The sequence below is a fragment of the Ischnura elegans genome, chromosome 5 (assembly GCF_921293095.1).
Source record: "Ischnura elegans chromosome 5, ioIscEleg1.1, whole genome shotgun sequence".
Lineage (NCBI taxonomy): Eukaryota > Metazoa > Arthropoda > Insecta > Odonata > Coenagrionidae > Ischnura > Ischnura elegans.
In genome coordinates this window covers 77,841,756-77,854,087 of record NC_060250.1, presented here as the reverse complement: position 1 = coordinate 77,854,087, position 12,332 = coordinate 77,841,756, and the positions used below count along the sequence as shown (strand labels likewise).

The window sequence follows — 12,332 nt, the reverse complement described above, 5'->3', positions numbered from 1 at the left end:
AATCCTATCTAGCTGATAGATAACAATGATCGTGACTGTACATCCACACGTAAATTGATATAATTTGTATGAATTGAGTTTTCCCTGTAATTAGGTTTTTGGGAAAATTATAAACCAATAAATGGATAAATAAATCACATTCTCTATTATATTTACAATTGATAAAATTTGCGTTGAAATGCATTTGATAATTATTTCAAACGGAGTACAAATTGCAGTTAGCATCCCAAACTATACCTAGTTAATTTCTCCGTGATATTAGGATAGCTCTCCACGTCAGGGGGCATCTTGCCCAGGAATCGTCTCTCTTACACCTTGTGTGCCATGGGCGTAACGTTACGCCATCCGTCTCGTCAAAAATCGTAGTTTGCCATTTTTTTTAGCAAAGTGATACTATACTCTACCTAAAAAAATAAGCATAAAAAAAAACAAAAATGGAAAATTCATTCCTTAAAATAATACCAAACACCAATTTCTCGCATCAAAGGTTGGTTGTCAAGAATTAACAAAAATGTATTGAAAATGATCAGCACTGGGGTGCAGATCTACAAAACTAAGGTCAGGATAGTAAGTGTAGGGTAAATCTTTAGCCTAGACTCACCTTGTACGACCGTGCCCGAGGCGAAGGCGCACGCCACCGTTGCCAGGATGGCGATTCCACAAATGCACTTGAAGCCAAAGCCAATCCTTCCCCTGTAGGCACGGTGCCACGCCCCCCTCCGCTGCTGCAGACCACCGGCATTGCGAGGCGAAGCCATGTCCGATCCTCGGCTTCAATCGCTCCCTGGAGATGACTCGGGACGCCAACCTCCACGCTCATCCACGCGCCCGCAGCCCAACAACTCCCCCCTCCACACAACAAGGATCCCTGTGGCCGCAACAACAACGCACAATATCACACACAATACCCCCTTCAGCCCAAGAACCCTTACACCAACATTCACTTCACACGCGCAGCTATAAACCCTTCTCTTGTCCTACACAACTCCTTTTAGCCTATCTCATTGGCTTAGGAGCGAGGTTATTCCGCTGTGCTCTCCCCTTATTGACTAGAAATGTGAAGTTAGAGTGCCTCTTCTATCCTATTTCTATCCTTTCTCTATGCTCACATCACTTGGGAATTGTAGGTAGCTTTATTCTTCTCCTTCAAGGGGTGCAAGGTGCAGGTCAATGCCCCACGTGAAAGTGGAACTTGTCTAAAGCGTTTGCAGATTATTTTCTTTTTCCAGCTTCACTTTTGTGAATTTCAATTGTTCATTTCTTCCCCTCAAACAAATCCTAGTGTTTTTCAAAACCAGATGGGTTTATTTTTGGGTTCACACACACGAATCTGGAATTGGAGAATTTTCTTTTCACCCAAACGAGTTGGGACGAACAAAAAAAATAATACGGAAAGGGCGATAGGAAAATAAGCGATCGGTGCGCATGAAATAATAACACTCTCCCGTTTGTTGGTCCTTCTCGCACGCCGTTCCGGATCTTTTTAGGTTTTTGTATCCTGGAAATGACCAAATGGAACTCTTTTTGTTTATTTTAGGCGCTCCGCGAGAGATGTATATTTTTATGGGTATGAAAACATGGAATGGCCTTTCCCTTTAACTCGATTCCTTCCCAGTCTCCCTTTTATGTATAGGTGCGCTTTTTGGTTACGTGTTTATTTATTTCTCGCTGGCCTGCCGGGCGTCGAGAACCGATTTATCACTCATTTCACTCTCACCGTCGTGTTTTGCTCCATCAGCTCCCGCTCTCCCTTGCTCTTTTTATTTATTTTCGAATCGAACAAATTACGGATTTACGGATCCGATCCCCCCCTCTTTCAACCCTCTCCCTTTTAACCGTATATTGATTTTTTTCGTTTATATCTTTACGTTCCACGCGCTCCTGCCGTCAACTCCTGTTCCTCTTCCTCACAACAAGGACCCCTTGTCGCAACAACACAAACAATATCACACAATGACCCTCTTCTTCTCTTCATTCAAACCCTTGCACAATCAGTCACTCCACACACCCTATTACAAACACTTGTTTTGCTCTCTTCGACTCCGCCTTGCCTGTCTCTAGGGTAAGCACTGTATTTTTTTAGCTCTAAACTCTTCCCATGTATCGCAACTTTTATTTTTTTACGCCGCGTTTATTTTACGTTTCACGTACCGCGTTGATTTTACGTACCACGTTCGCGATTGGGTAAGCGATGTGGGGTCTATTTTTTTTACGTTCCTATGGTGTGTGGCAGGGCCTGTTTCGGAGAGAGCAGTTTTTGGCAAAAAGGGTCGATTTTGTTCTTTCCTTCGTGTTGTAGTGGTGGAGGGATCAGAGAAGTGCCCGTTGCCAAGAGTTTCCCGCTGCTGCCGAAAAGAGGCGGGGCTTAGGCTGGTCCAGCGGAGAGAATCGGAATTTCCCGGAGAGTTTAGAGAGAGTTTTTTTTATATTCTTTTTGGATGTACCTACCCGCCCTTCGGTCCTTTCCTTTTTTTATTCACTTCGTCCGGGGGGACATTGGTCAGCGAAGCGTTGACGACTGCCCTGGAATTCGGCGCCCGGATGCATATTCTGCTTCCGCGGAATCCGTAGAGCGAAACGCGTCGGTCGCGTTTTTTATAGCTTTCCTTCTCTCTTTTTTTCCCATTGATTGACGCTCATGTATGTTTCATTGGGGGATTATCCGGTATGAACCGAAAAAAAATCTGAGAAAACAAACGATTGGAATTTTTTGGTAGTCAGGTGTTCTTCCAGCCAAGCAATACCTTCATTGATCGATTATATTTTTCATCCGACCACCCCAGATTAATATCTCTCACTCATATTTATTTTATTATCTGGGACACTTCGGACGTGAAAATGGATGGGGAAGAGGGACACATATTTTTATCTACTGCAATCTCGCTCGATAACCGTGGAGATGGAACACGGTATTGAGGTTTTTCGAATCCACGTCACTAAGCGCTTTTCAAGGACGCCGCGGTAGAAGCAAAACTCCTGTTTTCGTTAAACTCTAGGTCTAAAGAGTGTGTGGCCAACTCTTCAGGGTGTAACTCGTCTTCTTGAACTCAAACGAATCGATTTCACTGAAAAATCAGCGGAGAAAGTAGACTAAACGGTAAGCTCGTGGTTTTGAAGGAATACTTGTGGATTTAAGAATCGCTTAGAAACGTATCTCGTCAAAAGTGACGTGTAAATGCGAATTCTTCAGGTTTGAAGCCCGTGAAGATGTCCTGCAGTGGCTGGCCGCCTTCAGGAAGGCACAGACGGCGCGGTGTCACGAAGACATCTCGCGTGATCGACAGTGCGGTCCCTCTGGGGGTCGAAGGGGTGTGACTGATCCCGCGGCAATACGGAGCCCGTCCTGGTCCCAGGAGAGGTGACTCCTCTCGGCGGGTCGTCTGGTTGGGTATCCTCCGGGGAGGCTACTCCTGTTAGCGGCAAAGGCGTCCACCTGGGGAATGCACGACAAAGATATACTTTAGATATAAGATTTCAAAATATGATGAAAAAATATCGGTGGCGGCGGGGTAAAGTCCTCGCCTGCCAATCCGAAGGTCGAGGGTTCGAGTCCCGACTGGGTAGCTTGCCTCTGCCCTGGGCATGGTTGTGTGTGATACTCATTGTTAAATGTTATTTCTCCCGATGTAAAAGGCCTTCAGAGCGCTGTTTTCGGGGTGATGAAGATAAATAAAATAAAAAATAAAATTAATATTATAAATTATTAACCCTGCAGGACTCGCGCTGAGCCAGCTTGGCTCGTATTGTTACTCATAGGGTATTTTTGTAATAGTTCCAGACCATTTCTCAACAATGCGCTCAGATTCCCTCTACCTTTTCCTTACTCTACTAGTAACGTTTTACATGCGCATTATATCAATCGATCAATCTGTAATCAGGCTGGAATAGGATAGCGTAAACAATTCTCGGGTTGCCGTAGTTTCCTAAATGGGTGCGATTTTAATGGAATGTACCATGTAAGTGTTGTTAATTTGATTTAAACAAACAAAAAAAGAAAAATTATCTATTCCAGGATTGTTCATTAAGTCTTTAGAAAAAAGTTTAAAAACAAATTTATTGTGCCAATTTTTCGTGGCTGCACGTTTCGTAACGTAGTATTTCATAGGTTACGAACCCCCAAAAAGTAGAGAAAAACAGGCTTAGTCGAAAGAAGCCGTTGTGAAAACATGTATCCCATGTATTCATAATAGGAATGGCAAAGGCTTTACTCCGACAAAAAACGGCGTAATTGTGAGTCGAGTAAAATTTAAACATTGTTTCGGAAAAGTTAAATATTTACTCTAATGTGACCTCCATTTCCTAACTTATTTCACATCGGCATTTTATGTTATTTAGGATCGTTTGTTCAAAGTTTTATATAGACCAACAAGATTTGAGCGGTGGAAATAGATGGATGCGTATTACAAACCGTAAGATGGTAGAGGTGAAAAATTGATCAGGTTTAAAAAAGGGCAATCCAAAGTTTTGGACTGATCAAGCGGCAATGCATTATTGTTCAACATATGCTTTCAACGTGTTTTCCTAGTGATATAATTCTAGACGTCAACGGAATCCAGCGGAAGCAAATAAAAGTCTATTCGAAAATGAGAAGATGATGTGGGGATTTCAGGTGTAGTAAACAAAGTAAAAATTCAGACGCAGTCAATGGAAGACGGAAGAATCAAGACAGGTGGAAGAATAAGGAGGTTAAAAATATCGACGATGAGGTCAGGAAGCTTGAGAAAAGGGGCAAAGTAAATATATGAATGGCGGACTTGAAGCCAGAAGGAGGATTTTTGTAGGGGGTCTACATTTTTTGGGGGTTCATTTGGAGGAGATATCCTGTCACTTCAACATTTTAGAAGGGTTTTTGCCCCCTGTTCTCCCTATCTATGGCTTTGGTGATTGGAGGAGGAGGCATTGTTGGATGTGGGCGAATGGAGAACAGTAAAATAAGGAAGTATTTGGGTTCAAAGGAAGACGGAAAGAATGCATGGGCCTATTGAAGATTTCTCATGGGGTTTTCCCCTAGCTAAATTGGCAAGAACTCATGCGTTAAAGACATTTTTCGAGAATTTCTTTTTTATTGCCATATATGTATGTTATCAATCTCAACAAGAATGCCACTTTGATTGGGATTCAGTTCTCAGAAAAGAGACGGAAGTTAGATAAAAGGCCCCCAGGTTAGATAAATCCCGGAAGTTAGAGATAAGGGCCTGATTTAGAAAAAAAGTCATTCATATGGTCATAAAAGGTCAAGAATAACCCTGTTATTCTTTATTGGAAATTTCGCGTTCAGTATCCGTAATTCAACTGCAACCTAGGAATACACAGCGTTGATCTTGCTAGATTAATAATGGAAGTTGCCACACACTTGAAAATAAAAATGTATCTTGGTCTCATAAGATATTTTTTCTACTACCTTTCAGAGCCATATGATAGCATGTGAATTGTTCAATAATTTGTCAAATTCAATGAAGTAACTACCTACTCCATTCAATCCGATTTTTTACAATCATTTTCTAAGTGACATGGAATCCCCTATCTGCCAGTACTGTCAATCAAAATTCTTTAATTTATTCAATGATTAAAAATCTTATCCTTAAGATAACTACTTGAAAGTGAACTTAGGGATCTGTATAGCATTTCAAAATTAAAACTGCTGATTTTCTCTTTTCATCTTTATTTTTATCTTTACATAAAATTTGGGCTTATTAAGAAGTTTTATAACCTAGTGGTGTTAAATACAGAGAAATGAGTTGCAAAGATTACAAATTCTTCCTCAAGAATTTCATGCGGAAAAAGTACAATTTTATATTCTTTCAATGACGTTATTAATCATAAAGTATAGAATATTAATGATGAAAAACACTTTGTTACTCCCACATAATTCACAGTTTCTATTTTATTACCGGTTTCGGCTATTACACCATTTTCAAATACGTACAATATATGGTGGGGGCAGGTATATATATAGTGGTTGTTAATGTGGAGGTGGGGAAAAAGGTTTAGATTCAAGCTGGGATTGGTAATTCGTGGAAAAGAATGGGGGGGGGACACAGTTTGTCAGGTGGGTTGTTGGGGTGGAGGATTTGGGAGGGTGATGAGTAATAAGGGGGATAGGTTGGGAAAGGTTATGTCGTTAGCAAGGTATCAATTTATGACTATTTCTCGAATTTCCAAGGCGTCCATCCTTCCTCCTTTACTAGTAAAATGGAGTATTTCGGGGTCGAAATTACTTCCATGCCCCATTTCCAGGAGGTGCCGGGCGAAAGCTGACGTATCGTCCTTGTTTTTCCAACATGCAATGTGTTCCTTTACCCTGGTGTTGAAGTCTCGTCCCGTTTGGCCGACGTAGCATGAATCACAATCATTACATTTTAATTTATAAATGCCAGATTTTAATTTTGGTTCAATAACATCTATAGCATTATTTAACAGTGTACCCAAGGTGTTATTATTATAAAAAGCAACTTTGTATTTGTTTTTGGGGATAGCTTGGGATACAGCATTAGACATAGGGCCTATGAAAGGTATTTTACACCATTTAGTTGAAGTTCTGGGTTCGACGGGTAGCTAGGTGTATTTGAAAATGGTGTAATAGCCGAAACCGGTAATAAAATAGAAACTGTGAATTTTGTGGAAGTAACAAAGTGTTTTTATTTATTAATATGGAGCCCTTCCACCACGTAACTGCTCCAAGTTTCGATTCAATAGAATATTAGTTTATAATGTGCTTCCATAAAATTACGCTCATTTGAAAGCAAAATGAAAAGACTCGTTAGGAAATACTGGCAGAATGTTAATCCCTAAGAAGTTAAACGCTGGGCTTTCAGACATTCTTGTTTAGGTTTCTTAGACCTCTTGTCGATGTCCATCCAATGTTAAGAATAATGGCTGTCTAAGGGCTTATTAATAAATCGTATACAGGTAGGAGTAGAAATTCCAAAGAATTTTTGTTACCGCTGAGTTAAAGCGAAACCAATTTGTAACTTGCTTGAGTTTTGTCAACGAATTGTTCCTCTCAATTTCTCGTACTAGCAATTCAGATTCATGTTGGAATAGCCAAACGGAAGTAACGTTCACTGGTACTCTTCCCAATTACATCGAGGACTCATGCGGTCGGATTATTGACGCCGGGCGTCTGTCTAACGGGAACAGAAGTGGCTCCTTAGGGAAATCTCCACTATTGCGTGACTAGCACATATCAATTAGGAGAGGAAGGTACTATCTCATCTTGAACTACTAAGCTAGAATTCATCGTATTAATGATGAAGTACAATCAACCCATTATATCCCTATTTTCATTCCAAGTAGCATCAAAAATATCGACATTTTCAGCTTTAATCAGGAAAGATTTAAATTACGTGTTCTTTTGTGCTGTATATTTAAACGGCAAAATATATAGCTGTCAGAATTACTATGAATGAGTCGAAAATTTTCACATTTTATGATGAGAAATCTTGATATCTCCCAGAAGCAGCTCTCGGTTAAAAAGGGTTAAATAGGGTAAAAGGTTAAATAGGGTAAAAGTCGATTTTAACACACAGCTTTGTTGGAGTTGACTAAATTTTCCTCCCTTTTTCTAATTTTCCAATCAAAATGTTCTCATTCTTCCTTCCTCCACACAAATTTTTATTCTCACGCCTTTTCAATTATTCGTATTCCATAAAACTACTGTTATCTAACTTATGAATTTTTCTGCCATATTTTTCCACCCACAACCGTCATTGCTTAGCATTTAGTCCTTTGAATGAAAATTCTATTCGACAAATCGTGCTTACTATCTGCCTTTCGAAGCATGTTAAATATTTCCCTAATCATGGTAATTGAATGAATCAGAATGAAATTGTCAGAAAAAAGATTCAGACGAGTTTGGCTTGATTTGAACATTAGCCCATGCTTATTGAAATATTAATTACTGGAAATAGATACCAAGTCGACACTAACATCACTGCTTAGCAGTGTTGTTCTCAGCAACACCTCATTTTGTATTTATTAATTTTATTTTATTTTCCATTATTCTTTTTTGGCACTTGATATTTAAATAACCAATTATTCTATGCTTATGTTGATATATCGCTTTTTAATATCAAAGACTAGGGGTCATTATTATAATGGGCAAAATCACCATTGGAGATGAGCAATAGACCTATTAAGCATGAGACATACTTTAGTTCGACGAGTTACGGCAGTTTCTACTCATTGAAGCGTAAGGTATTTTGCTTTGGCTTACGATTATACATAGAGTGGAAAAGGTAATCACTCAACTCATCGCGATAATGATCAAAAAACATTTTTGATTCGTTCTTTTTTGAATTATTACATATTAAAATTAAGCTACCAGCAAAATAGAAGTAAAATTTTATAGAAATGATCAATTTATCCACTGAAAAACTCTAGGGTGTTGCCTCGATATTAGTATTCCCCTCCGATATTACTATACCACTGTAATTCAGCACCTTATTTGTCTACCTAGCAAATACATTTCGCATATAAAACCGTCTCTTTGTTGTTTAAATAGAGAATGATGGGAAAGAATTCACGGTTCAGCTCCAAATATTTCTCTTTCGGGGGAATATTTGCACTTTCTGTTGCTGAAGTTCATATTGAAGTCTATAGGTTTAATTAGGAATGCCTTATCCATTTGTTTAACGACCAATTTTACTTAAAATTTACTTTAAAATAAATATATGTTTCTTATTCGTTCCAAGGTTCCCGATACTGATTAGAAAAATCTATTTGGAACCTTTAATATATCTAAAAAAAATCTATTTTTCACGAAATACCTCAAATCCAAAATAGTGGTTGGATCAAGGGCAGAAGCACCTATTAGATAAGTATGCAACAAGAGGATTAATAGAACGTTTTAGAATGCTTTTTATCAAATACGCATGAATTCCGGTTGATCCACCTTGTTACATAACTGTTTAAATATTAATTTAGCATTTAACCAGTAACTTGCAATTTTTTTAAGGCATTAAAAGTTTTCTGACGTCATTTAAAAGCAAACTGTACCCCAGTCGGAAAACCTAGACGTAATTTCTGCAATGTAGAACGCAAATCCACCAAACAAACAAAGATACTCATTCGTTACATGCAAGACACTTCACATTTTGATATAATCATTAAACGCGTAATTCAAAGGAGGAAGATGTCGAGAACTCTTGTAAGTTTAGTCTTGACGGAAGAAGACTGGTATGAGTAATTCATACTGAAAACCAAAAAACAGGGTAGAAATACTGTCTTACTATTAAAAGAAATCGTGGTGTACATTCAAGGATGCAAACGTAGCTCGTCAACATTTATCGGCACGTTATTTTTCCACTAAAATATGACTGGCAAACAGGGTCTTAAAGTATAAACGTTGTTTGCGATAACCTCAAGGGAGGAAGTCATGAAAAAATAATTACTCAGGAGTGAAAAATTGCAGTAATTATGAGTTCATCAACGAACTACGTCGTACGTAGCAAAATTGGTGCTTGCGGTGTAACGAGCCACCGTCAACCTTTTTACACGAAGTCCTAAAGATTAGAACCTCAACCGCAGGGCGTATGAAGTACGTGTTTTCCTTAAATAAAAAACCTCCAAATGACGGAGTTAGCGACGTAAATCCCCCGCCTATCCCTCACGAGTTAACATCTTTTAGGCCGACCGCGAAAGGCTCCGCGCGCCGTTGTGCCTGAATCCGCGCGATACGCTAATGTAGGTCATTTCTCGTCTCGCTGCCGCGGCGACGCCGGGAGAGCCTACAGCTTTGTCACATGCTACGGAGTCGGAATCCGTGTTCCAGGCTGTCTACCGAATCGACGCTTCAAGTTGTCCCCGAGAGAGATAGGGAGAACAAATGCTTCCCAAGTCCCGCTCGATGGAAAAAAAACAAATTTAGAAGCACAAGCTCAGTGCTGTACATATCGACTTATTTTTTATGCATGGAGAGCATATCGAATGATATCACTGTAATATTTACTACCAAAGTTTTGAATAAAATTTTTAACATAGTCGGGGCCGAAAAATTTACGCCAATGTCAATATCATGGGGAATACAGAAATTAGACACCAGTTTATCCCGCTGAAGTTACATTTTCGTAGACAATTCCGGTGCATCTTAATCGGTTTTCAGTAGTGTCCAGAGCCTGCCTATGGGATGAGAATGATCGATTTTTTTCTCATTACATACTATATAATATTCACAATCGAGAGAATTATAAGTTGTTTGGTTTAGAAAAGTTATTTGGCATGACATTGGTTTAAATCAATGAAAAAATCATTTTAAGTGACTATTTAGTGGTATGGAATATTAAACATCTATTACACTGGCATTGACAAGCGTTAGCACAAAAAAAATTATCATAAACATCATATATTTTGTAAATAAAAACTGTATGGTATTCTTATGTAGTTCATTGCTTGATCTTCTAACCGTTGCGTAGAGAGTAAAATCAAAGTCTCTATCATTTCAAACCAACAGCCCTCGTGTGTAAATTTCAGTTAGCATTCCTTAATTGGAGTTATTTCTCCTTTATATTGGGATCGCTCCGCCTGTGGGCAACGCCAGTGGTGACTCTTGTAAAACCACTTTAATGCGCAGTAGATATCTGCAAAGTAACATGTAAAAATTAAAATACATTCCTTGACATTGTAAATTGGACCGACACGCCGTTTTTGTAGGTACTCATCAATCTGACACAGCGTCACTTCACATGATCGAGAAAATCCACCAAACAATAACCGTAAATATATCTCAGCGGAAATAAGGTATTTGTTCATTTTATTTGCGATTTTCACCTAAAAAATACTTCTCAAATATCTACAGTGACACTGAAATTTAGTATTTAAAATATTAGTGAATGGTGAGTGTTTCTTTTTCCACGAATGTCAAAATAACTAATTTATCTTGTATGAAGTATAAAATAATCTAAAATATAATAGATAAATAATTTTTTTTCATTTTTCATAGAGGAACTACCATCTGAATTATTACGTTGATTTGATTTAGGGTTAACTTCGCGGGCTGTTTGTATACTATCATTTTTACGTCCTAGCGCTCGACCGTAAAATTAGTTATTAATATCCGTACCTTATGGTTGAGTCTACTAGATATCAGTTTGTACGCTTCTTCTTTGAAAAGGATATTTGGGTGGCATTAGTGAGGTACGTTTTGTTCTGCTGGGCATGTTTCATTGACCAGAGATTCGCTATAAATTTTTCCCTGATTTCATCAGAACTTACGACTTTTTTATCATCTTCGTGATGAATTTTCATCAGTAAAATCAAAAAAATAATTGCGTTTATTGATCAGTAGTGTATACATCATCAAATAAGGGGGAATAATAGCCTCGGTCCGCATAGTATATAATAGATAGAGAAGGGCGTCCTCCACGTAAAATTTTTAAAAATAACCATTTTTTTAACGCATTTTGGAGCCTGAATTTTAACTTTTACCGTTAGAAACGAATGAATTTGAATAACTTTTGGACATTTAAGGATATAAAAACTATGAAAGTAAAAAATTTAAACTTTTTGATAACATTTTTGGGTCAGGACCCCTGTAACCCCTCCTACTGCCATTACTGCCTTAACCCTTAGTGTGCCAGGGAGCACTATTGCCCTCCTCCAATCTCTCGCGGAAAGTGCCAGAAGCGCGATAGCGCTCCCCTTGCAATGTCACTCTTAGATGCTGATAGTTCACTAATCATGTAATAGTCAACACTTATGTTATTTTAACATTAATTATCTTTTTAAATTATAAAAATTAAATAACTCATATCACCAAGAATTCGTCAAATAATACAGTGAAACCCCATATAATAATGATTTATAATAATGCTTTGAATATATACATTTAGTTTTTTTGAGACCTATTATTTTCCTAACCCACTGCAAAATCAACAAACAATACCTCGGCACTTTTAACATAGTACCTGTACCTAGAAAGTCGGTTGGCACTCATAAATGTAAGAAGTGACGAAAATTATTTTACAGTATTAATTGTTAAAGTTACTTCACTTATCGTATAAGGTCAAGATGCAATATTTGTGTTTAAGATATTCCATTTGTTTTGAATGAATTGAGGTATGACATAGAGATAATTTCTTCCACATTTTCATGAAACGTTTATTGAAGTATAATTTTTCTTTCCTAATGTTAATGCGTTTTTATTTTAATTTGTCGTGAGTAAATATCCTTAATGAAGGAAAATTATTTACAAAGAAGAAATATTAGGAAAACTACTTTGTAATATTGAGAAATCAATAATAAAAATGCTGACATATAATAATTATTTTTTATTACTATATTTATAAAATGTCGCCGGACTTCGCCAATAATTCATTGACTTGACTTACCATCTG

The 12,332-nt window shown here is 38.0% G+C and overlaps 1 protein-coding gene across 1 annotated transcript in view; it reads right to left on the bottom strand.

The window, feature by feature from the left end:
• Positions 1–12,332, bottom strand: part of LOC124159096 (alkaline phosphatase, tissue-nonspecific isozyme-like) — a 245,307-nt gene that overhangs the window by 213,396 nt on the left and 19,579 nt on the right. Inside the window, exon 2 of the mRNA XM_046534639.1 lies at positions 602–3,433. Within this exon, the coding sequence (XP_046390595.1) occupies positions 602–758 (157 nt within the window). The 5' untranslated portion in view covers positions 759–3,433. The remainder of the gene's footprint in view (positions 1–601; positions 3,434–12,332) is intronic.